Source organism: Oncorhynchus gorbuscha, linkage group LG19 (assembly GCF_021184085.1).
Source record: "Oncorhynchus gorbuscha isolate QuinsamMale2020 ecotype Even-year linkage group LG19, OgorEven_v1.0, whole genome shotgun sequence".
In the NCBI taxonomy this organism is placed as follows: Eukaryota; Metazoa; Chordata; class Actinopteri; order Salmoniformes; family Salmonidae; genus Oncorhynchus; species Oncorhynchus gorbuscha.
The window spans coordinates 46,466,537-46,491,916 of NC_060191.1; the positions used below are offsets into that span (position 1 = coordinate 46,466,537).

General features: G+C 44.4%; 2 protein-coding genes across 2 annotated transcripts in view; one reads left to right on the forward strand and one right to left on the reverse strand.

Moving 5' to 3' along the window:
- The first annotated feature begins 3,779 nt into the window (after positions 1 to 3,779).
- Positions 3,780 to 25,380, forward strand: part of LOC124005382 (calpain-5-like) — a 31,144-nt gene continuing 9,543 nt past the window's right edge. The window contains exons 1-3 of the mRNA XM_046314583.1: positions 3,780 to 4,075; positions 13,431 to 13,590; positions 19,197 to 19,328. Of these exons, the coding sequence (XP_046170539.1) occupies positions 13,435 to 13,590; positions 19,197 to 19,328 (288 nt within the window). The 5' untranslated portion in view covers positions 3,780 to 4,075; positions 13,431 to 13,434. The remainder of the gene's footprint in view (positions 4,076 to 13,430; positions 13,591 to 19,196; positions 19,329 to 25,380) is intronic.
- On the reverse strand, positions 21,330 to 23,734 carry LOC124005383 (olfactory marker protein-like). The gene is made up of 2 exons (XM_046314584.1): positions 23,452 to 23,734; positions 21,330 to 22,920 (listed from the first exon to the last, which is right to left on the reverse strand). The coding sequence occupies exons 1-2, from the start codon at positions 23,542 to 23,544 to the stop codon at positions 22,492 to 22,494; spliced, it is 522 nt and encodes a 173-aa protein (XP_046170540.1). The 5' UTR covers positions 23,545 to 23,734; the 3' UTR covers positions 21,330 to 22,491.

The window sequence follows — 25,380 nt, forward strand, 5'->3', positions numbered from 1 at the left end:
GTCAGCAACACCATCATCCAGATAATAATAACAGTGCTTGTAGAGGCTGCAACAGGTCAGCAACGCAATCATCCAAAGTGAACATTTACTTGTAATGTTTTATTTCCAATTGCTTTTACAAAACAATCATGGAATCTGCTGGATGTGATGACAAGTCAAAATCTTAAGTGTGTCTGGGAATTTGTGTGTGAGAATTTGTGATTGAGAAAATGTTTCACAATGGAGTGAAATAGCGAGGCACTAACTGTTAAAGTTATCCAGTAGGAAACACACATTTTTGTTTTCTGTTTCAAACCATTTTGGTACATTGTCTCTGTATGCCTGACTGAACATGACCCAGATCTTTCTGCTCGTGCTGCATCTATCAAGTTTAGGAGGGCTGATCTTGAACCAGTTTTGCCTTTTATATCATAATGATCAAGATTATATGGACAGGTTAGGACTGGATCATTTATCAGCAGCTCTACTCTGAGACACTTTATGAATATAGGCCTAGATATTGTATGTCATATCTCCAGTTGAAAGACTGGTCTCTCCTGGCCCTGGGATGGGCTGGCTGGATTGGCTGTGTCCCTCTCCTCAGGGTCTGAGTCCTGGGGGTCTGAGTCTCGGCCCAGGGAGTTCTGTGGGTCCATGGGGCTGGCGGTGGCAGCAGCCATGATGGTGTTGAGCCTGGTGAGGGACAGCGAGCGCTGCTTGGCCTGGGGAGCAGGGGAAGTACGTTCCATGGGGACAGGGTTTGGCAGGTGACTATAGCGATGCCCCTCCTCATCGTACTGGTACAGACGAATCACACGGCTCTGTCTGGCGGGCCGGGGAGGACAACACCTCTCTTCTCCCGCTGATCCCTGCCTCTCCACTCCCCCCTCTCTCACCCCAACAGACCCTTCTTCTGAATCACTGCTACTATCACCTCTAAATCCTCCCTCTTCAATCTTTCCATCACTCTCTGTCTCCTTACACTCTGTCCTCCCTTCCTCACTCTCTCTTCTTCCTTCCTCCCTGTCACTTTCATTCCTCCCCTCCTTTCCCTCTCTCCCTTCCTCACTGTCACTCCTTTCTTCCTCCCCCACTCTCCTGCTCTTCTCTTTTCCATCTGTGCTGCCTCCCACCTCTCCACCCCTCTCCCTCCCCTCTTCTCCTCCCCTCTCCCTCCCCTCTTCTCCTCCCCTCTCCCTCCCTTCCTCTCCTCCCCTCTCTTCCTCTCCTCCCCTCTCCCTCCCATCTTCTCCTCCCCCTCTCCCTCTCTTCCTCTCCTCCCCTCTCCCTCTCTTCCTCTCCTCCCCTCTCCCTCCCCTCTTCTCCTCCCCTCTCCCTCCCTTCCTCTCCTCTCCCCTGGTAGCAGCCCTCCAGGTAAGCAGTCTCTTCATGATGTTTGCCCCTGAAGCTTCTCTGAGGTTTGGCTGGTGGAGATGGGCTTACATTCTCCATGGTAACGCTTGTCGTCGAAGCAGGGTAATCCTCATCCTCTTGTTCCACATCCTTCCGGAATGCCACGCTGACTGTTTCACCATGGTTACGACGTTCCTGTCCGAGCGAACGCATCCAATTCACACACCTTAGAGAGGAGTTGTGGTAAAATATATCTGTATTTAATATTGATGCTGTTTAAATGGGGAGTTCAGTGTTTTACAGCTATACTACTGTCACGGAAAGCAGTCTATGGGCCAAGAGAAACTAATCCATGGTTCGGTTTTCTTTAAACAACCACTACAAGTTTCAACTAACCATGATTTAGTTTCTCCTGGCCCATATTCTACTTTCAGGGTGAGGACCCATCTAACATGAAGTTGTAAGATACTGAACTTCTTCCTCATCGAATGTAAAATAAAGGGGAATAGATGTTGACTAACAGTTGAATAAATGTTTAATATAGGTAGACAAAGCAATGCACCTGTCCAGTAATGTCCTGCTCAAAGCTCCAGAGCTGAACCCCACCAGGAACGTCACCACTACTGATGCTGCCACCGCCGCCGCAAACACACCGTCAGAAACCACGGCAACATTCCTCTCCTCTGCATGACCACCCAGAATACTCCTGACTGCCCGCCTGTGTTTGACAGCATGGTCCTGTGAACTGCTGGCAGTCCTGAGGGAGGTAAAGAGTGAATGAATGTATGAGTCCCAAATGGCACCCTATTATATAGTGCACTACTGTATTAACACAACATGACTGCCTTACAACAGTGCTTACAGCAGGTAGGGTGTGAGTGTAGTTTGTCCTCCGGCCAGTAGGAGGCAGTAGTACAGCCCGCTGTGGTGAGAAGAAGCCATGTGGATCCGCAGGCTACCATCTCGTTGCATAGAAATCACATCTTTCTGGTTGGCATGAAGATTGCTGTTCTGGACCTGACCGAAAGGGGTGTGCCAGTACTGGACCACTCCTATACACACACACACACACACACACACACACACACACACACACACACACACACACACACACACACACACACACACACACACACACACACACACACACACACACACACACACACACCAGTATAACAGGGGTATGTGGCATTCCACAAAAGTAGTATTTTGTGTGTGTGTGTGTTTTATCTCACCTGCATGTGTTGTGTTCATGCAGGTCAGTGTGAGGCTCCTCCCTTTGTGAACTCTGACCCTAGAGGTGTGGCTTAGGGTTAGACTGACCACAGCCATACAGAGGGCTGAGCCAATCAGAAGAGCCGCTGGCAGCAGAGACCCCAGAATTCTTCCCATTCCCACAACTCTACACACACACACAATAAGGACAATGTTTCTCAGAATGCCACAAATACCTCATCATATATGGACCCATGTCAAGTAACATGTTTTTATATTCAACAAATAATAAAACAATCAATCAATAAATCAATTAACCAATCAAACAAGTATTTGATATAGTTTCTCTTGGCATAGTCCTTCATTGAAACACATTGTGTGAATAAGTAATAGTCTTCTGGGAAAAATAATATTACAATACAATGATCCTCATCACAATATCATTATGACTTACTGTGTCGTTTGTTTTGTATATCTCCTTATACAACAAACCGTCTTAAATTAAATTAACAAGTTAGATGTTTCATGTCCATCTCCCCCGTTGTCGGATGTGAATGTTGTCTTTCTTCAGTTCAGTATAGTGTAAAGTGCAGTTTCTCACATGACTTTTCATATGTCCGGTGACTCCGGTACCTTGGGGTTAAACATTAATGACACAGCGTCACCTCGGTCACTGGCTCTACTCCACAGTACATTACGCTGCTGTCGTTTCACCCGATGGCCACCGGAGGGCGCTGCAGGACAGTAATTACCACAGACGTGAAAAACATGTTGTTTCCAAACAAACTGTACTGGTTAGATGAAAGTTTTACATTGTTTCCAGAATGGCAAATTGACCGATCTGCTGCATAGTGGCTGCTGTATACTGGCTGTAATTAGATTTGTTCAAACACAGTTAGCGTAAAAAGATCAGAATTGGGCTGCTTGTGTAAACGCAGCCTAAACGCATGCTACAGTGCAGGCATACATCTTCGAAAACATTGTACACCAACATTATATATTTATTTGTGCGTTTTGAAACGAATTAGACCTAATTCTGAAAAATATATATATTGGTTTGCGAAGTTGTTTTAGGAGTGGAAATTCTTTATGAAGAGTGAGGTGAGGCGTTTTGCCCACAATCTAACGGAAATGGGGTCCAAGTAAGATAAACGTCACACTTTTTTTAATGACTAGGCAAAAATAGACTAGATTTATTCTAAAATGTTTTATATGAAAAACAGTTGGCTCCAGTTAATATTTAAGAGCTTTGATTTCAACTTGATCATGTCACTAGAGCAGTAGTTCCAGTCGGCACTAAAATAAAACACATGTTTCGGATCAACATAGTCAGGGAACCAGAGTAGCTTGAGCTCAGCCGTTAAGACACCCTCCCCTGTGCGTGTGTGTGAGAGAGAGAGATAAAGAGACAGCAAGTGAGTCCCGAGGAGCTCATGCACCAGAAGAGCAGCCACCGGGAGGGAACAAGGGATCACTCCGACTGAAGCCCCAGTAGGACAGAAACGAATACGTCATCGAGGGAGTCGAGGTAAACTAGGCTAATTAAAGCAGACCGTCGGTTTGACGATGGATGAACATACTTCCAACTTTTCTCGAGCATAGCCTACAGCAAATATGGATACTTTTGAATGTGTGTAAACGTATCTGAACTTTTCTAGAGCATTCGATTTTACCAACCGTCAGCCAAGTAAAATGATATTCCATGATGTAGGCCTACTTCACATCAACGGAGTTGAGCGCGGACTGGAGCTCGGGCGTAACCTAAAAATGATTTTTTTTTAAATCAAAAACAGAACATAACAAAAAAAATAACGTGATTTTATGTGATGTCAGAACTCCAGTCCGCCCACACAAGTCGTTGTGCAACTCCGTTATTGTGAAGTACAGTACATCATGGAGTTTACTTGGCCACCAACTGTGTTCATTCAGCAAGTATAAAACACGTGTTGTCGCGCGTCATTTCAGTTAAATTGCCTACTATCTCCGTGTGTGTGGCTGGAGAGCAGAATAGAAAAAATGATTGCAGTCAGAGTGCAGTGTAACTGCATCCAAAATTTATTTTTTTTCCTCAGTAATTTTGAAGTATAAGTGCAGTTCTGCAATTACTGCTTCCAAAATACCATAGTCGACTGCAGGTACGGCACTTTTAATGCAGGTTCAAAACCGCAATCCTTTTTTAGTAAGAGTTTCCTCCCAGCAGCTGCAGCATCTGTAAAATGTGTTTTCAGTAGTGTTTAGACTTACTGAGCAGAGCTACTACCTTTGGCCCAGGCTGTGGAGGTCTGTTATGAATCCTGACATTCTTTCTCTCTCCACCCCCCACCTCACTTCTCAGTTATAAAGCCTGATGAGTCGTGTAGGACTTCACTGTTCAATGGGCCTGAACTGTGAACAAAGCCACGGTTGTAGTATAGTTTGTCTCTGCCATGTCTGTTACGGTGTTATGGCTGAAGAACTCCCACACATCGTGCCAGTCACAGCCTCGGCTAACATTGGGTTGCTGTTGTGGTTAGAGTAGCTAGCAGATTGTAATGGGCTAATGTGATGCATTAGACTCTACTGTTTGGCGTGGCACAGAGCATTTTAGACGTAACTTGGTGATACTATCTTCGTTCTCGGTTCATCTAAACATGTATCTTCTAAAATGTTTAAGTCCAGTTGCAGGTGGTTCGTTTGAATTTTGGAAAATGCTCCGTGATGTAATCCAACTATGTGTATGCTGCCATCTTGGCTATTTCAAATCTTCTCTCATTGATTGAGACAGGTGGATCATGATTAGGCTACTGTTGGTCTTTCTAGTGGTAAAGATAGATGCAAAGAGTGATACATTATGAGTTTGGGATAGAGCGAATGGTAGTATGGAGAAAGGAAAGAGACGGACAGTGAGACAGAATGAAAACAAACAGGCGGCGCAAACGGGAAGAAGAATGTACGTAAAAGAACGAAGAGAATGAGCGCGATAGAGATGGGTTTGGAGGGGACAGAGTAGTAGTAGTGATTTTGACAGTACCCAATAGTACCCTTCCCAGACAGAACCCACAGCTAGGCTGGCCATGTTCCATTCATACCCGTAGTCCCCTTCCCCAGTTCCTACTCCCTCAGATTTGTAAGGAAGAAATGGGTATAGGTAGTACCGTGACAGCTCCATCTAGACCTCCAGTAGACTAAGTCCAACCAGTAGCAGTGCTTGACTGAACTGCATACAGTATTCCTGTAGTAGTATACACCGAACAAAATATAAATGCAACCATTTCAAAGATTTTACTGAGTTACAGTTCATTTAAGGAAATCAGTCAATTGAAATACGTTCATGAGGCCCTAATCTCTGGATTTCACATGACAGGGCAGGGGTGCACCCACTGGGGAGCCAGGCCCAGCCAATCAAAATGAGTTTTTCTCCACAAAAGCAAAAGACGGATAGAAATACTCCTCAGCACCCCCACCCCTCAGACGATCCCACAGATGAGACCGGGTGTGGAAGTCCTGGTCTGGCATGGTTACACGTGGTCTGCAGTTGGGATGCCAGTTGGACGTACTGCCTCTGTATACACTCTATATACATCAATGATGTCGCTTTTGCTGCTGGTGATTCTCTGATCCACCTATACACAGACGACACCATTCTGTATATTTCTGGCCCTTCTTTGGACACTGTTAGCTAACCTCCAGACGCGCTTCAAAGCCATACAACTCTCCTTCTGTGGCCTCCAACTGCTCTTAAATGCCAGTAAAACTAAATGCATGCTCTTCAACCGATCGCTGCCCGCCCGTCTAGCATCACTACTCTGGACGGTTCTGACTTAGAATATGTGGACAACTACAAATACCTAGGTGTCTGGTTAGACTGTAAACTCTCCTTCCAGACTCACATTTAAGCATATTCAATCCAAAATTAAATCTAGAATTGGCTTCCTATTTCGCAAACAAAGCATCCTTCACTCATGCTGCCAAACATACCCTCGTAAAACTGACTATCCTACCGATCCTACCTCTACTCAGCAAATTGGATGCAGTCTATCACAGTGCCATCCATTTTACCACCAAAACCCCATATTCTACCGACCACTGCGACCTATATGCTCTAGTCGGCTGGCCCTCGCTTCATATTCGTTGCCAAACCCACTGGCTCCAGATCATCTATAAGTCTGCTAGGTAAAGCCCCGCCTTATCTCCGCTCACTGGTCACCACAGCAGCACCCACTCGTATTTATTTTGCTCCTTTGCACACCAGTATCTCTACTTGCACATTCATCTTCTGCACATCCTACCATTCCAGTGTTTAATTGCTATATTGTATTTACTTCACCACCATGGCCTATGTATTGCCTTACCTCCCTTATCCTACCTCATTTGCACACACTGTATATATAAATACTTTTTTTCTGTTGTGTTATTGACTGTATGTTTGTTTATTCCATGTGTAACTCTTTGTTGTTGTTTGTGTCGCACTGCTTTGCTTTATCTTGGTCAGGTCAGTTGTAAATGAGAACTTGTTCTCAACTGGCCTACCTGGTTAAATAAAGGTGAAATAAAAAAGTTTTTAAAAAAGCCACATTTTCTAAAGCAATGTTGGAGGCAGCTTATTTACATTTACATTTAAGTCATTTAGCAGACGCTCTTATCCAGAGCGACTTACAAATTGGTGCATTCACCTTATGACATCCAGTGGAACAACCACTTTACAATAGTGCATCTAAATATTTTAAGGGGGGTGAGAAGGATTACTTTATCCTATCCTAGGTATTCCTTAAAGAGGTGGGGTTTCAGGTGTCTCCGGAAGGTGGTGATTGACTCCGCTGTCCTGGCGTCGTGAGGGAGTTTGTTCCACCATTGGGGAGCCAGAGCAGCGAACAGTTTTGACTGAGCTGAGCGGGAACTGTACTTCCTCAGTGGTAGGGAGGCGAGCAGGCCAGAGGTGGATGAACGCAGTGCCCTTATTTGGGTGTAGGGCCTGATCAGAGCCTGGAGTTACTGAGGTGCCGTTCCCCTCACAGCTCCGTAGGCAAGCACCATGGTCTTGTAGCGGATGCGAGCTTCAACTGGAAGCCAGTGGAGAGAGCGGAGGAGCGGGGTGACGTGAGAGAACTTGGGAAGGTTGAACACTAGACGGGCTGCGGCGTTCTGGATGAGTTGTAGGGGTTTAATGGCACAGGCAGGGAGCCCAGCCAACAGCGAGTTGCAGTAATCCAGCTTATGGTAGAGAAGTTAACATTAAATTATCTGGCAACAGCTCTGGTGGACATTCTTGTAGTCAGCATGCCAATTGTACTCTCCCTCAACTTGAGACGCCTGTGGCATTGTGTTGTGTGTGTTGTGTGACAAAACTGCACATTTTAGAGTGGCCTTTTATTGTCCCACAAGGTGCACCTGTGTAATGATCATGCTGTTTAATCAGCTTCTTGATATGCTACACCTGTCAGGTGGATGGATTATCTAGGCAAAGGAAAAATGCTCACCAACAGGGATGTAAACACATTTGTGACCCAAATTTGAGAGAAAAAGCTTTTTGTGCTTGTGTAACATTTCTGTGATTTAAAAAAAAAAAATTGTTCATGAAACATGGGACTAACACTTTACATGTTCTGTTTATTTTTTATTTCAGTGTAGTTAGTATTGCTAGCTGTTGTAAACTGACCACTCCCTTCATCCCTCTCCTTTCCCCGCCTCTCTTCTCCAGGAGAGGTCTATGGTAAACCCTGTGTGTGTGCATAGTGTTTGTCTGCATTGTGTAGTGTGTGTTCTGTCTCTAACAGGCTTGTCAAACACTAACATGATTACAGACTGCCTGACTTTGTCCAATAAGCATCTCCATGACTACCAGAGAGTCTTGTTGACTGTCAGTCCAGTGAACTGTAGCAGTTTGTAAGTGTTTAGCAGACAGACTCTATGCTAAGCACACTGCTAAAAGGTCTGGGAACCTCTAATCTAACATTAGAGGTGGATCGGGTTACTCCCAGTGATCCATGGGTAGACTAGGAGTGTCTCTTGACTGGATGTGTCACATGATTGTAGAATTATGTTGTTATGGTGTGACTCATATGGCGTGTGCTGTGTGTGTTGAATAAGAGGATATCCTTTAACAACCGTGCTTATTTTGCTCTACTTTCAATGGGAGGAGTCAGTGTACAATGTAGATAATGGGACTCTGTCTCACACACACACACACACACAAACCCCCTTCTCTTGTTTGCCCTCTTCTTGGCATAAATCTCATAGACTCCCCACCACAAAAATGTAGCCTTAAAGCTAAGGTATTTTTGTTCAGTGTAGTCAGTACTTCTAGCTGTTGCGAACCGACCACTCCCTTCTCCTTTCCCCTCCTCACTGGTGGCTGCTGAGGGGAGAACGGCTCATAATAATTGCCGGAGCAAAACCATCAAAAACATGTTAGATGTATTTGATACCATTCTGCTCCAGCCATTACCATGAGCCCGTCCACCAACCTCCTGTGCTACCGATACCAGGGTTTCTTCTTGATCAAAAAGGGACTATCCTGTTATTTATCTAATTACGTAACTGTTTAATTGTTACCAAATTAATAATGTAACAATTAACTCATTAGGATCTGGGGCACCACGAGAGCGGTTCTTTAACTTCTTATTGCTTGGGGGCAGTATTTCGACGTCTGAATGAAGAGCGTGCTCAAAGTAAATACACTGCTAAAAAAATAAAGGGAACACTTAAACAACACAATGTAACTCCAAGTCAATCACACTTCTGTGAAATCAAACTGTCCACTTAGGAAGCAACACTGATTGACAATACATGTCACATTCTGTTGTGCAAATGGAATAGACAACAGGTGGAAATTATAGGCAATTAGCAAGACACTCCCAATAATGGAGTGGTTCTGCAGGTGGTGACTACAGACCACTTCTCAGTTCCTATGCTTCCTGGCTGATGTTTTGGTCACTTTTGAATGCTGGCGGTGCTTTCACTCTAGTGGTAGCATGAGACTGAGTCTACAACCCACACAAGTGGCTCAGGTAGTGCAGCTCATCCAGGATGGCACATTAATGCGAGCTGTGGCAAGAAGGTTTGCTGTGTCTGTCAGTGTAGTGTCCAGAGCATGGAGGCGCTACCAGGAGACAGGCCAGTACATCAGGAGACGTGGAGGAGGCCATAGGAGGGCAACAACCCAGCAGCAGGACCGCTACCTCTACCTTTGTGCAAGGAGGAGCAGGAGGCGCACTGCCAGAGCCCTGCAAAATGACCTCCAGCAGAACACAAATGTACATGTGTCTGCTCAAACGGTCAGAAACAGACTCCATGAGGGTGGTATGAGGGCCCAATGTCCACAGGTAGGGGTTGTGCTTACAGCCCAAAACCGTGCAGGACGTTTGGCATTTGCCAGAGAACACCAAGATTGGCAAATTCGCCACTGGTGCTCTGTGCTCTTTACAGATGAAAGCAGGTTCACATTGAGCACATGTGACAGATGTGACAGTCTGGAGACGATGTGGAGAACGTTCTGCTGCCTGCAACATCCTCCAGCATGACCGGTTTGGCAGTGTGTCAGTCATGGTGTGGGGTGGCATTTCTTTGAGGGGCCGCACAGCCCTCCATGTGCTCGCCAGAGGTAGCCTGACTGCCATTAGGTACCAAGATGAGACCATATGCTGGTGCGGTTGGCCCTGGGTTCCTCCTAATGCAAGACAATGCTAGACCTCATGTGGCTGAAGTGTGTCAGCAGTTCCTGCAAGAGGAAGGCATTGATGCTATGGACTGGCCCGCCCGTTCCCCAGACCTGAATCCAATTGAGCACATCTGGGACATCATGTCTCGCTCCATCCACCAACGCCACGTTGCACCACAGACTGTCCAGGAGTTGGATACTTTAGTCCAGGGCTGGGAGGAGATCCCTCAGGAGACCATCCGCCACCTCATGAGGAGCATGCCCAGGCGCTGTAGGGAGGTCATACAGGCACGTGGAGGCCACACACACACTACTGTACCTCATTTTGACTTGTTTTAAGGACATTACATCAAAGTTGGATCAGCCTGTAGTGTGGTTTTCCACTTTAATTTTGAGTGTGACTCCAAATCCAGACCTCCATGGGTTGATACATTTGATTTCCATTGATAATTTTTGTGATTTTTGTTGTCAGCACATTCAACTATGTAAAGAAAAAAGTATTTAATAAAAATATTTCATTCATTCAGATCTAGGATGTGTTATTTTGGTGTTCCCTTTATTTTTTTGAGCAGTGTATATAATTGGTAGATTAGGATAGAAAACACTCAAGTTTCAAACTGTTAAAATAATGTCTGTGAGTATAACAACTGATATGGCAACCTGAGGAAAATCCATCCAGGAGATGGGATTTTTTTTTGTGGTTATTTTCAATTGAATGCCTATAGAGTATCTAATGGGTTAGGAACCAGATTGCAGTTCCTTTGGCTTCCACTAGATGTCAACTGTCTTTAGACATTGTTTCAGGCTTGTTTTCTGAAAAATGAAGAAGAATGAGACCCTTTCTCTGTGGTTTACTGAACAAAACGCGCCAACAAATCTTTGGGATATGAAGAGGGACTTTATCGAACAAAACAACCATTTATTTTGTAGCTGGGACTCTTGTGACTGCAACCATATGAAGATCTTCAAAGGTAAGTGATTCATTTTATCGCTATTTCTGACTTTTGTAATTGCTTTACTTGGTTGTAAAATGTTTGTATGCTTTTGTAAGTGGGATGCTGTCCTCAGATAATCGCATGATATGCTTTCGCCGTAAATCCTTTTTGAAATGTGACAAAGTGGCTGGATTAACAAGAAATTAATCTTTAAGCCGATGTATAACACTTGTATTTTTTATGAATGTTTATTATGACTATTTCTGTATTTTGAATTTGGAGCTCTGCAATTTCACCTGATGTTGTCGAGGTGGGTCGCTAGCGGAACGCCTGTGCCAGAAAGGTTAACCTCTCTAGCCAAAAGCCAGAGAAAATGCAGAGCGCCAAATTCAAATAAATTACTATAAAAATCAAACTTTCATGCAATCACATATGTAAGATACCAAATTAAAGCTACACGTGTTGTGAATCCAGCCAACATGTCAGATTTCAAAAAGGCTTTTCGGCGAAAGCAAACAATGCTATTATCTGAGGATAGCACCTCTGTAATCGAAAGAGAGAGAACATATTTCAACCCTGCAGACGCGTCACAAAACGCAGAAATAAAAATATAAATCACCACCTTACCTTAGACAAACTTCTTCTGTTGGCATTCCAATATGTCCCATAAACATCACAAATGGTCCTTTTGTTCGATTAATTCTGTTGATATATATCCAAAATGTCCATTTATTTGGCGTGTTTGATCCAGAAAAACACTGGTTCCAACTTGCGCAACGTGACTAGAAAATATCTCGAAAGTTATCTGTAAACTTTGCCAAAACAATTCAAACTACTTTTGTAATACAACTTATTTTATCCCCCCCCCCCCTTTTAAAGTAAATAATATATCAAATTGAAGACTGGATGATCTGTGTTCAATACAGGAAGAAAACAAACTTATGCTACTTTTCTGGTCATGCGCCTCTAACAAACAGTACACTTGAAGTGACCCTTGTTTTGCACAGGGCTACTTCTTCATTACACAAAGGGAAAAACCGCAACCAATTTCTAAAGACTGGTGACATCCACTGGAAGCGGTAGGAACTGCAAGAAGGTCCCTTAGCAATCTGGATTCCCAATTAAATTTCATTGAAAAGAGTGATGTGTTTTTCTGAATCTGAATGTTTTTTCCTATGGGTTTCGCCTGCTCCATAAGTTCTGTTATACTCACAGACGTGATTCAAACCGTTTTAGAAACTTCAGTGTTTTCTATCCAAATCTACTAATAATATGCATAACCTAATCTTCTGGGGATGAGTAGCAGGCAGTTGAATTTGGGCATGCATTTCATCCGGATGTGAAAATACTGCCCCCTGTCACCAAGAAGTTAACCCATCATTTTATACAGTTGGTACGAAAGGGCGGTTCTGTCAGGCTGACACGCTCTCTGACCTCACTCGGGGGTGTGACTTGTCACTGCAAAGTTAATGTGAAACAACTATCTCTTATGGCTCCTAAAATCACCCCCCCCCCCTCTTAACAAAAATACATTCATTTTTCATATTACATATTTCAACATATATCCAAGTTACAGTATTTCCTTTTTATAACATTTTTAATGACATCACAAAATAACAAACAAAATGACATTAGTGTCTCTGACCATTCCCCACGTTCTATGTTAGAAATATTATTCCAGTATTTGCTTTTGAACGTGTTAGAGTTTCGGTGGGAAAAGGTATCTTGAAACAAAGGACATTCCTTTGGTGAATATTGGAGACGGAGATCTGAATCTTCTCAACTTGATTTACAACAGGACTTGAGTTGGTAATCCCCCCCCCCTCCACCCTGCGGGTGAGAGCCAATTTCCTATCATTCTACACATTTCTCCATGGAACTGAGAGAAAATGTTGCAGTTTTAAAGCAAATTTCCTGCAATTCTATGCATTTTCTATGACTAATACAGTGTTCTTCTGTTCAAACAATAACGAAGTCAATACTGCTAAAATCATTATTTTGGGATTTTTGAATTCTCCCTGGTTGTCAAGTTTTTCTTTAGGTGATTGTTAGTTGTCTCTTATTTTAAAATATAACGTTATAGGTGCATTATAATTTCTACGTACCTTTTTCTGGTTTTAGTTGTTCAAGTTTCCGCTAGAAGTGTTTTTCCATCCCGAAAATGTATGCCATTATTTTTTTTACACTGTTTGTACATGTTTGTGTGTAACCTGTGTGTTCTAGGAGAATGATTGTGCCGTATGAGAATCAGTGTTTCGCTGCCCTGCGTATGGAGTGTGTGTGTGTGTATAACTGTGTGTGTGTTCCTGCAGGGTGATGGTGGTGCCATATGAAAGCCAGGGCTATTCCTCCCTGCGTAGGGACTGCCAGCAGCGTCGAGTCCTGTTTGAAGACTCTGTGTTTCCGGCTACGGACCAGTCTCTGTTCTACAAGACCAACCGCATAGGAACCATCACCTGGAAGAGACCTAAGGTACCACACACTGACGGGAGGGGTGGGTGTGTTTGTCCGGGGGGAAATAGGAGAGTTTTCAACTTCATATGCATCATCTCCAGCACCAAACCAGTGTCTACATATGTGAAAACAGTTTGTTTCTATGATCTGTGGTTAAAAAATATATGAAAGGTCCCCCAAAAATGATCTCTGACATCACAGGGTAGGATTAAAATTCATGCAAAAAACAGATTTTCAAAACTTGTAATGAGTTTCTAGCCAGAGGGAGGGTTTTTCTTGCTCAGCACGTCACCGCGAATCTGGAAATCACTGTTTTTTAAGAGTCCACGTTATCGCAGCAACGGACTCAACCGCACGAATACCCGACCAACCCGTCTTTAGTCAGCTGTTTGTTATTTCATTGTCATGACGGTCTTCATCCAGAACCGTTGGTTACACTGTAATTGTGCCAGCCCTGGAGTTAAGGTGTTTGAATAAGCATCTGACTGAGGTATGTCATCTCACTGCTGAGAAAGAGATGTGGGTGGTGAAAGAGTGTGGGGCAGGGAATAATTATGTTATAATTCCCAAGAAGCCGGTGTTTGGAGGATATATTGGTATGGGTGTTGTTAGGCCTGTGCCAGACACCGGCTTCTCGGGCATTATCACTTTTATACAACGGGTTACCAACATTTAAAAACAATTCTTGACATTTTCATTCACGTTTATTTTGATTAATTTATTCCTACTATTTCATCCTTTCACAAGATATAGTCCCAACACAAATGTAGGGTTGCTAGGGACGCGTCCCAGTCGTTCTGTATTTATCTGCCATACTGGCTACCAACGTTCTTATCCCTTGCTTGCTTGCTATCTATCCAACTACGGCTAACTTACACGTTATTCTGGCTGCACTTTGACAAAAGTAGCTGCATTTGCATTTGTTTAAGCTGTTTTCTAGTGACATTTATTTGGATACATCCATAACAATAAGTTAATGAGGCATCATTTTGCCTGGCATAGAAAATGTGCTCAGTCAGGACACTGTTCAGATGAGCTAGCCAACAACACCGCTAACACAATCAATTCAAACTGGGAAGACTTCCAACTAGATGCACTTCCTTTTGTTTGACCTTTTTTCTATTGACTTTTTTTTGTCTATATTCATAAAAGAGAGGTGTGGGTAGAAATAGAGAGCGATATGTAGAGAGAGAGCAGTATGGGTAGAAATGGAGAAGTGTAGAGAGAGCATTTGAGGTGTAGATTAGACAGTCCGTCCTGGGGGAGAGTCATCATGACAGTCAGGTAAAACAAACAGCAACACTCTGGTGACTACCTACCTACCGTCTCTGACTGTCTGTCTGTTCTGATTCACAGCTGTGAGTGTGTGCGTCTCGGTATGTTCAGTTATGAATCTGTTAATTACAGTACATGCCGCTCCCATGATATAAGTTGTTCTAGGCTTTTTATACTCTGCTATTATTCTACAGCTATGGTTACAGTATGATTATCCAGGAAAGAGTGGTTGTAACAGCAGGACTGGTTGGACCAGTAAATAAAGCACTGGTGTACTGGTTGGACCAGTAAATAAAGCACTGGTGTACTGGTTGGACCAGTAAATAAAGCAATGGTGTACTGGTTGGACCAGTAAATAAAGCACTGGTGTATTGGTTGGACCAGTAAATAAAGCACTGGTGTACTGGTTGGACCAGTAAATAAAGCACTGGTGTACTGGTTGGACCAGTAAATAAAGCACTGGTGTACTGGTTGGACCAGTAAATAAAGCTCTGGTGCACTGGTTGGACCAGTAAATAAAGCACTGGTGTACTGGCTGGACCAGTAAATAAAGCACTGGTTGGACCAGTAAATAAAGCACTGTTGTACTGGTTGGACCAGTAAATAAAGAACCGGTGTACTGGTTGGACCAGTAAATAAAGCACCGGTGTACTGGTTGGACCAGTAAATAAAGCACCGGTGTACTGGTTGGACCAGTAAATAAAGCACCGGTGTACTGGTTGGACCAGTAAATAAAGCACCGGTGTACTGGTTGGACCAGTAAATAAAGCACCGGTGTACTGGTTGGACCAGTAAATAAAGCGGTGTACTGGTTGGACCCGGTGTACTGGTTGGACCAGTAAATAAAGCACTGGTTGGACCAGTAAATACTGGTTGGACCAGTAAATAAAGAACTGGTGTACTGGTTGGACCAGTAAATAAAGCACTGGGGTACTGGTTGGACCAGTAAATAAAGCACTGGTGTACTGGTTGGACCAGTAAATAAAAGAACTGGTGTACTGGTTGGACCAGTAAATAAAGAACTGGTTGGACCAATAAATGTACTGGTTGGACCAGTAAATAAAGCACTGGTTGGACCAGTAAATAAAGCACTGGGGTACTGGTTGGACCAGTAAATAAAGCACTGGTGTACTGGTTGGACCAGTAAATAAAGCACCGGTGTACTGGTTGGACCAATAAATAAAGCACCGGTGTACTGGTTGGACCAGTAAATAAAGTACTGGTTGGACCAGTAAATAAAGCACTGGTACTGGTTGGACCAGTAAATAAAGAACTGGGGTACTGGTTGGACCAGTAAATAAAGCACTGGTGTACTGGTTGGACCAGTAAATAAAGTTGGACCAGTAAATAAAGCACTGGTGTACTGGTTGGACCAAGTAAATAAAGTACTGGTTGGACCAGTAAATAAAGCACTGGTTGGACCAGTAAATAAAGAACTGGTGTACTGGTTGGACCAGTAAATAAAGCACTGGGGTACTGGTTGGACCAGTAAATAAAGCACTGGTGTACTGGTTTGACCAGTAAATAAAGCACTGGTGTACTGGTTTGGACCAGTAAATAAAGCACTGGGGTACTGATTGGACCAGTGAATAAAGCACTGGTTGGACCAGGTACTGGTAAAGCACTGGTTGGACCCACTGGTTGGACCAGTAAATAAAGCAGTGAACTGGTGTACTGGTTGGACCAGTAAATAAAGCAATGGTGTACTGGTTGGACCAGTAAATAAAGCACTGGTGTATTGGTTGGACCAGTAAATAAAGCACTGGTGTACTGGTTGGACCAGTAAATAAAGCACTGGTGTACTGGTTGGACCAGTAAATAAAGCTCTGGTGCACTGGTTGGACCAGTAAATAAAGCACTGGTGTACTGGCTGGACCAGTAAATAAAGCACTGGTTGGACCAGTAAATAAAGCACTGTTGTACTGGTTGGACCAGTAAATAAAGAACCGGTGTACTGGTTGGACCAGTAAATAAAGAACCGGTGTACTGGTTGGACCAGTAAATAAAGCACCGGTGTACTGGTTGGACCAGTAAATAAAGCACCGGTGTACTGGTTGGACCAGTAAATAAAGCACCGGTGTACTGGTTGGACCAGTAAATAAAGTACTGGTTGGACCAGTAAATAAAGCACTGGTTGGACCAGTAAATAAAGAACTGGTGTACTGGTTGGACCAGTAAATAAAGAACTGGTGTACTGGTTGGACCAGTAAATAAAGCACTGGGGTACTGGTTGGACCAGTAAATGAAGCACTGGGGTACTGGTTGGACCAGTAAATAAAGCACTGGGGTACTGGTTGGTCCAGTGAATAAAGCACTGGGGTACTGGTTGGTCCAGTAAATAAAGCACTGGGGTACTGGTTGGTCCAGTAAATAAAGCACTGGGGTACTGGTTGGACCAGTAAATAAAGCACTGGTGTACTGGTTGGTCCAGTAAATAAAGCACTGGTGTACTGGTTTGAACAGTAAATAAAGCACTGGTGTACTGGTTGGACCAGTAAATAAAGCTCTGGTGCACTGGTTGGACCAGTAAATAAAGCACTGGTGTACTGGCTGGACCAGTAAATAAAGCACTGGTTGGACCAGTAAATAAAGCACTGTTGTACTGGTTGGACCAGTAAATAAAGAACCGGTGTACTGGTTGGACCAGTAAATAAAGAACCGGTGTACTGGTTGGACCAGTAAATAAAGCACCGGTGTACTGGTTGGACCAGTAAATAAAGCACCGGTGTACTGGTTGGACCAGTAAATAAAGCACCGGTGTACTGGTTGGACCAGTAAATAAAGCACCGGTGTACTGGTTGGACCAATAAATAAAGTACTGGTTGGACCAGTAAATAAAGCACTGGTTGGACCAGTAAATAAAGAACTGGTGTACTGGTTGGACCAGTAAATAAAGCACTGGGGTACTGGTTGGACCAGTAAATAAAGCACTGGTGTACTGGTTGGACCAGTAAATAAAGCACTGGTGTACTGGTTGGACCAGTAAATAAAGCACTGGGGTACTGGTTGGACCAGTGAATAAAGCACTGGGGTACTGGTTGGTCCAGTGAATAAAGCACTGGGGTACTGGTTGGTCCAGTAAATAAAGCACTGGGGTACTGGTTGGACCAGTAAATAAAGCACTGGGGTACTGGTTTGAACAGTAAATAAAGCACTGGTGTACTGGTTGGAACAGTGAATAAAGTACTGGTGTACTGGTTGGAACCAGCCCAAAGCAAAATGTTACTTCTCACCCAGTGAAATTCCTTAGGAGGGCCTCCTGGTTCAGAGAAAGAGCAGCTAGTGGTGTGTGATTACAGCAGCGAACCATAGAACAGGTTGAGAAAATATCCACCCTACAGTGTGTTAGACTTACTGATCTTCTTTGGGAGTGTACCAGAGGTTTTTGTCTTTCACAAGACCTCTGATCCCCCTGTTAACCTCTAACCTACAGTAGTGTCTGGCACAGTAAGGGTCCCAAAGAGTAGCTTAGTGTGGTCAGACCTGATTCTCCTCTTCCTCTGCCTCATCCTCTCCTGTTTCTGCTCTGGGGCCTACAGCACCACCACAGCCTAGTACTGTCCTACCGCACCCTGCCCAGAGAGCCTACTTTCTGCTGGGGCTGAGGGGTGGAGCAGGAAGGGCTGGAGAAGGGAGTTAATGATCTGTGGTTCTTCAGGTCCAAAATGGCACATATATTCCCTGCACAGTGCACTACTTTTGACGAGAGTGCTTTGGGCCCTGGTCATAAGTAGTGCACAATAGGGAATGGGGTGCAAGTTGGGACACATCCAGACAGTTGGGAAACCCTCCCTCTGCCATTAGTGGTCAGCTCAGAGAGCGCAGCACAGCCACAAAACAGTCTGAGTGCAATTAATTAACATGGGATCACAAGGATTGATGGATCGAGGGAGGAGAGGAAGAGCGAGACCTAATGGGTTTCTTGGCTTCTTCTTATAAGCATCTTAGAAACAATACCGGGTCTCGTCTTCATCTTCCTCTCTGTCTCTCTCTCCCACCGTCCCCCTCTGTGTGTTAACATGGGGTTATCCCCCCCCCCCCTCTATAGGAGCTGTGTGTTAATTTAATTTACAATCTGAAACAAGGGCACACAGTCCAGAGCAGTCGAACTCAAATAGGAGCTGTGTGATAACCCCATGTTGTCTTCTTCTCTATAGGAGCTGTGTGATAACCCCATGTTGTCTTCTTCTCTATAGGAGCTGTGTGATAACCCCATGTTGTCTTCTTCTCTTTAGGAGCTGTGTGATAACCCCATGTTGTCTTCTTCTCTATAGGAGCTGTGTGATAACCCCATGTTGTCTTCTCTTTAGGAGCTGTGTGATAACCCCATGTTGTCTTCTTCTCTATAGGAGCTGTGTGATAACCCCAAGTTGTTTGTGAATGGTATCAGTGCTCATGACCTCCTCCAGGGCCAGCTGGGGAACTGTTGGTTTGTAGCGGCCTGCTCCTCCCTGGCATCCAGAGAAACTCTGTGGCAAAAGGTAAGACTCCCTGGCTGTGTGCATGCTGTGCGCGTGTTTGCCTTGGGTGTGTGACGTGCAGTAGGAGGATGTGATTAGAGACCTGATCAAGAGGGATTTACAATTTTCCCCCACCACAAACAGGAATGATTTGGAGTTTATTATTGTTTCCGACTCCTATTTGGAGGAGTGGCGTGTGTGTGTGTGTGTGTGTGTGTGTGTGTGTGTGTGTGTGTGTGTGTGTGTGTGTGTGTGTGTGTGTGTGTGTGTGTGTGTGTGTGTGTGTGTGTGTGTGTGTGTGTGTGTGTGTGTGTGTGTGTGTGTGTGTGTGTGTGTGTGTGTGTGTGTGTGTGTGTGTGTGTGTGTGTGTGTGTGTGTGTGTGTGTGTGTGTGTGTTGGTGTGGCCCTTCTGAGATGGCAGTGTGTATTTTTTTCCACTGAGTTCATAGGGAATCATTAGCATTAGTCCCACTGCTCTTAACTTTCTGTGTTCAACTTTCCACCACTTCAGACTGGCTCTGCCTAGCTCCTTACCCCTAACCCCTAGCTACTAGTGTGTGGACGTCACTGTGTTGCTAACAGGTTCACATCCTCTACTGTCCCTGTCCGTACAATGGCTCAAAAAAGTAGTCCTTTGCTTTACAAGCACACGACTGCCTTGCTTGACGATTACTGCACTGCAGAAAAGTTACCAAGTGGGCAGCGCCATTGGTGATATTTCAACCCGTGGAGGGATCTTACTGACGTGATCGAACTCCATACCCCTATCTCACTGAATTATCACATTACAGAGAGGGCTCTGATCTGTCGTCTGAAACAAGGTTTATTATGTTCCTCCATTTCCTGGACAACAGAGGGTCTGTCACTGAGGAAACAGCTGCTGTTGGTTTGGAGAGCTAATTTCACCCCAGAGACAGAGCTGGCAGGAGAGCTAAATAGACCGGCTCGATGAAGAGTTCTAAGCATTTTCTGTTCATTTCCCGGATGATTCTACACGTTGAATCGCAACTGTTAGTCGACACCCAGAACGTGATCAACCACACACTATCGACATTCATTATGGTGTGTCTTCCTCTTAACACAGGCTCTCTGGAGAAAGCTCTGTGCCTTGAGCTGGGACTGTTGACCAACTGAGTGTCCGGTACAAGACTGTGTTCGTCCGCTGAGCTAAAGCCTCAGGCAAGGTCACTTGTCTTCAATAAAATACCTCTGTTACACCTACACCATATTGACTGATATTATTAGCTCCCAGGGAATATCTTGTTGTTATTAGTAGTGTGTGTGTGTGTGTGTGTGTGTGTGTGTGTGTGTGTGTGTGTGTGTGTGTGTGTGTGTGTGTGTGTGACCGATGTGAAATGGCTCGCTAGTTAGCGGTGGTGCGCGCTAATAATAGCATTTCAATTGGTGACGTCACTCACTCTGAGACCTGAAGTAGTTGTTCCCCTTGCTCTGCAAGGGCCGTGTCTTTTGTGGCACGATGGGTAATGATGCTTCGTGGGTGACTGTCTGTGTGCAGAGGATCCCTGGTCCGAGCCCGGGTAGGGGCGAGGGGACGGATGAAAGCTAAACTGTTACGTGTGTGTGGACATAATTACCTGTTCTTTAGTTCCGGTGTTTAATGACATGCTATATCACGAGTCTGCAACGATGTGTTCTAGAAGCAGTTCGTTAACACAGACACAGTAGAATTAATTGGACCAGACTGTACCTTTCTACTGTACCCTCTACCCCAACCACACACACACATACACACCCTGTTATTAATCCAGTGGGAGGGTGATGTTATATCTGCTCAGGAACACTCTCATTAACACACTTTCTTTCTCTCTCGCTCTCTCTATCGAAAGTGTTACATTTCCCTTCTGGCATGTAGTCTACCACTTGTCCAGTGTGTTTGTGTGTGTGAGAGAGAGTGTATTGATTGCCCTATGAATGAAAAGCAACCAAAGCTACTGTAGCCTGGGGCTAAGCCATCTCTATCCTGTCCCCTGCCCTGACCATTAACACAAACACAGCAGGACAGAGTACCTACATCTCTTTATTGGACAGCAGTAGAGGACATGGCCAGTTTACAGTATATTGTTGTGATATTTCATGCAAGTGAATATGGTAACTAGTATATCAGTGCAGTGTAATAGGAGAGTAATAGGAGAGTACAGTGTAGATTAGAGTCATAGTACAGCAGGTAGTTGGAGTTACATTGCAGCATTGGTTCTCTAATATTTCCTATAAAGAAGGATCAGAAAGACCTATTCATTCAGGTTTTCAATATAAATGTACAGGTAACTGCCAAAATAAAAGAAACACTTGAGTAAATGAGGGATACAACGTATATTGAAAGCAGCTGCTTCCACATAGGTATGGTTCCTGAGTTAATTAAACAGTTAACATCCCATCATACTTAAATATATAAATTCTGGAGCGGCTGAGACAGCGTTTTCCATCAACAAAACACCAAATTATGGAATTTCTTCTGGAAGAATGGTGCCGCAAACCTCAAATAGATTCTACAAGTGTCTGGAACTCTATGTCAAGTTGCATTGAAGCTGTTCTGGCTCGTGGCGGCCCAACACCCTATTAAGACACTTTATGTCGGTGTTTCCTTTATTTTGGCAGGTACCCGTAGCTATAGGATTCTAACCAAAGTTAGTGGTTCTGCAGCCTACTGTAACTACTGTACCTCCAGAAGATGGTTTCTAGCAGATTATTGACTGACATGCATAGATAGATAGATGTTCAGGAAGGAAGTGCGCACACACTCAGATGAGAGATGGGACTCGTGGGTTTGTGTGGGCAGGGGGTGTAGACTGGCCCAACCTAGAATGGTTGTAATAGAAGGCATTCCCTTAGAATGGAGAGTGGGAGACTAGAGGAGTAGAGTGAAGAGGAAGCAGTTAAAGGGATACTTCGGGATTTTGTCAATGAGGCCCTTTATCTACTTCCCCAGAGCCAGATGAACTCGATACCATTTGTATGTCTATGTCCAGTATGAAGGAAGTTATATGTAGTTTCACATAGTTTTGTGAGCCAATGCTAACTAGTGTTGGTATCATAATGGTATCATTAGCATTGGTTCGCAAAACTACCTCTATCTACCTTCATACTGGACACAGAGAAGCACACACTTCTGTGTCCAGAAGGCCTCATTGCCAAAATCCAAAAGTATCCCTTTAAGGTTTCTAGGTCAGGCCTGATTAAACTCCACGGAGATGCTGACCTTGTCAGCCTCTGCCCCCTCCTTAAAGGCAAACAGGAAGTACATGACCTTGCGGACCTTGGCCAGCTCCGCGATTCGCTCCCCAAACTCCTGGATGTCTGCCTCCAGACACTTGAGGGGTGTGTCCTCCGGGTCGCCAGCGTTCCGCCAGAATGTTCCGACGGGTTCTAGAAGCTGCCGGGTCATCAGGTGTGTGAGGTCAGGGGTCCAGAGCTGGGATATCCCCGTGACGGTCACTCTGCCATTGCCAATCAGAGACACCGACCAGTGGACGAACGTCAGCTCCTGATTGGCAAAGTCCAGACGGTAGACAGCCTCGTGGGGGAGGAGCAACCGCTCCCCCTCCTGTCGCCTCTGACCGCTCCGCTGCAGGGACTGGACACGTAGCCGCATCACCTAGCAACAATAATAACTATATTATTAATAGTAATAATAATAAAACTATAATAGAACTTGCCTTTTGGCTACTCCACCACTCCGCTGCAGAGACTGGACACCCAGACGAATCACATTATAGAATAATAATACTTTTATAATAGTAAAACTATAATATGCTGGACACTCAGACGAATCACAGTATAGAATAATAATAGTAAAACTATAATATGCTGGACACTCAGATGCAGGTACCAGTCAGTACAAGTCAACTCCTGGAAACTGTCCATTCATTTGTCGGTCCGAATTTATGTAGGCTACTTTGTTCCAGATGAGCACATATTTAAGACAGGACCAAACTACTACACATGGCAGAAGCCGATTTTGAATTTTGTATGTCTACTAGAAAATACTTTAGGCAAAGTAAAGGCATTACTCAGTTTATCTGACCCATGCAAGAATCAAACTCACAACCAACTGAACCATCGATTGTGCTATTTCAACCACATATCAACCACCTCAACCTCATCTCAATCACGTTAACAGTTTTACCTCAGTGAGAGAGGTGTCCTCTGCAAAGCGTAGCTCCAGGGCTGAGCCAGACGAGGGAGCCGCAGACAGCTCTGTGTACATCTGAGAGCTCATCTTTCTGTGCTGGGGAGCGAGGCCTGCCTGTCTGTCTGGATGGATATCTGTGTCTGTCTGTGCCTGCAGATAGTTTCGCTGTGGTCCTCTCCCACTCTCACTGTCTCTTATGCCATCTCTTTCCCCTCCCTTTCCCAGAGGGTAGTATGGTTGAGTTGGTTCTCTGGTTGGAACTATTGATTGTGTGGCATGTACAGTGAGGGAGGGATGGAGAACAGAAGTGAGGATGGGGTGTGTGGTGGCGCTAGGCAACAGGAAGTGATGACATCAGAAGAGGAACCAGGGATTTTCCTGAAGGCTTCTGGGAGCTGCTTGGTCATAGCTGGATGGGCTGGTTATTAATACACACACTGGGCTGGCTGGCTGTGTGGAAGTGTGTTTTTATGTGTGGGTATGCGCGTGTGTGTGTGTGTGTGTTTGGTTGTTCTGATTCACTAGATGGTTGCTTGTTTTTGCTCCTGTTTTAATTAGCTGTGATTAGGGCTGTTACGGTGACCGCATTATCACAAATTCCATGTGACCGTTTAGTCACGGTAACTAGGCTTCTCCAAGCGCTGATGCTGCTGATGGTCATTAGTAGCCTACCAAACCTGTTAACTGCCTGGTACTCAGCACACTATTGTCCCTCTAATCACTCTGATGTAAATGTAATCGAAAATCTAATCAAACACTTAACGGGAGCTCATGTTGCGCAACATTTCTATAGGGTATGCAATTGAGGCCTCTATTAAAAAGAGGAAGTCCCATATGCTTTCTATAGACTAGGCCTACTATATTTACAGTGCATTCGGAAAGTATTCAGACCCCTTGACTTCTTAGGACACAGCCGTATTCTAAAATGGATTAAGTTGTTTTTCCCCCTCATCAATCTACACACAATGCCCCATAATGACAAAATCAAGCTCTGTCAGGTTGGATAGGGAGTGTTGCTGCACAGCTATTTTCAGGTCTCTCCAGAGATGGCTCTGGCTGGATCACTCAAGGACATTCAGAGACTTGTCCCGAAGCCACTCCTGCGTTGTCTTGGCTGTGTGCTTAGGGTCCTCGTCCTGTGGAAGGTGAACCTTCACCCCAGTCCGAGGTCCTGAGCGCTCTGGCATGAAAATGAACCACTGGAAAAGCATCCTCCATTCACTATTTAAGTGCATAGATGACATGTCTTTTTTTCAGATGCATGATAATGGTCCATTCTAAATCAAACCAAACCAAATCAATCAAATCAAACCAAATCTAACCCTTTTCACACATACACTACCGGTCAAGGGTTTTATTGAATAAAGACATCAGAACTATGAAGTGACACACATGAAATCATGTAGTAACCAAAAAAGTGTTAAACAAATCAAAATATATTTTATATTTGAGATTCTTCAAATAGCCACCCTTTGCCTTGATGACAGCTTTGCACACTCTTGGCATTCACTGAACCAGCTTCATGATGTAGTCACCTGGAATGCTTTTCAATTAGCGGTTGTACCTTCTTAGAAGACAGAAATGGAAGACACAGTTACTGCTGCAGAGGATAAGTTCATTAGAGTTACCAGCCTCCAAAATTGCAGCCCAAATAAGTGCTTCACAGAGTTCAAGTAACACACACACCTCAACATCAACTGTTCAGAGGAGACTGTGTGAATCAGTCCTTCATGGTCGAATTGCTGCAAAGAAACCCCTACTAAAGGACACCAATATGAAGAAAATACTTGCTTGGCCCAAGAAACACGCGCAATGGATATTAAACTGTTGGAAATTTGTCCAAATTGGAGATTTTTGGTTCCAACCGCCGTGTCTTTGTGCGACGCAGTGTGGGTGAATGGATAATCTCCATGTGTATTTCCC

Excerpts from the sequence above, each read along its gene's own strand:
- LOC124005383 (XM_046314584.1), bottom strand. The coding sequence starts at position 23,544 with ATGAGCTCTCAGATGTACACAGAGCTGTCTGCGGCTCCCTCGTCTGGC. Across the intron at positions 22,921-23,451 it reads AGGACACCTCTCTCACTGAG|GTGATGCGGCTACGTGTCCA; the intron begins GTAAAACTGTTA and ends TATTGTTGCTAG.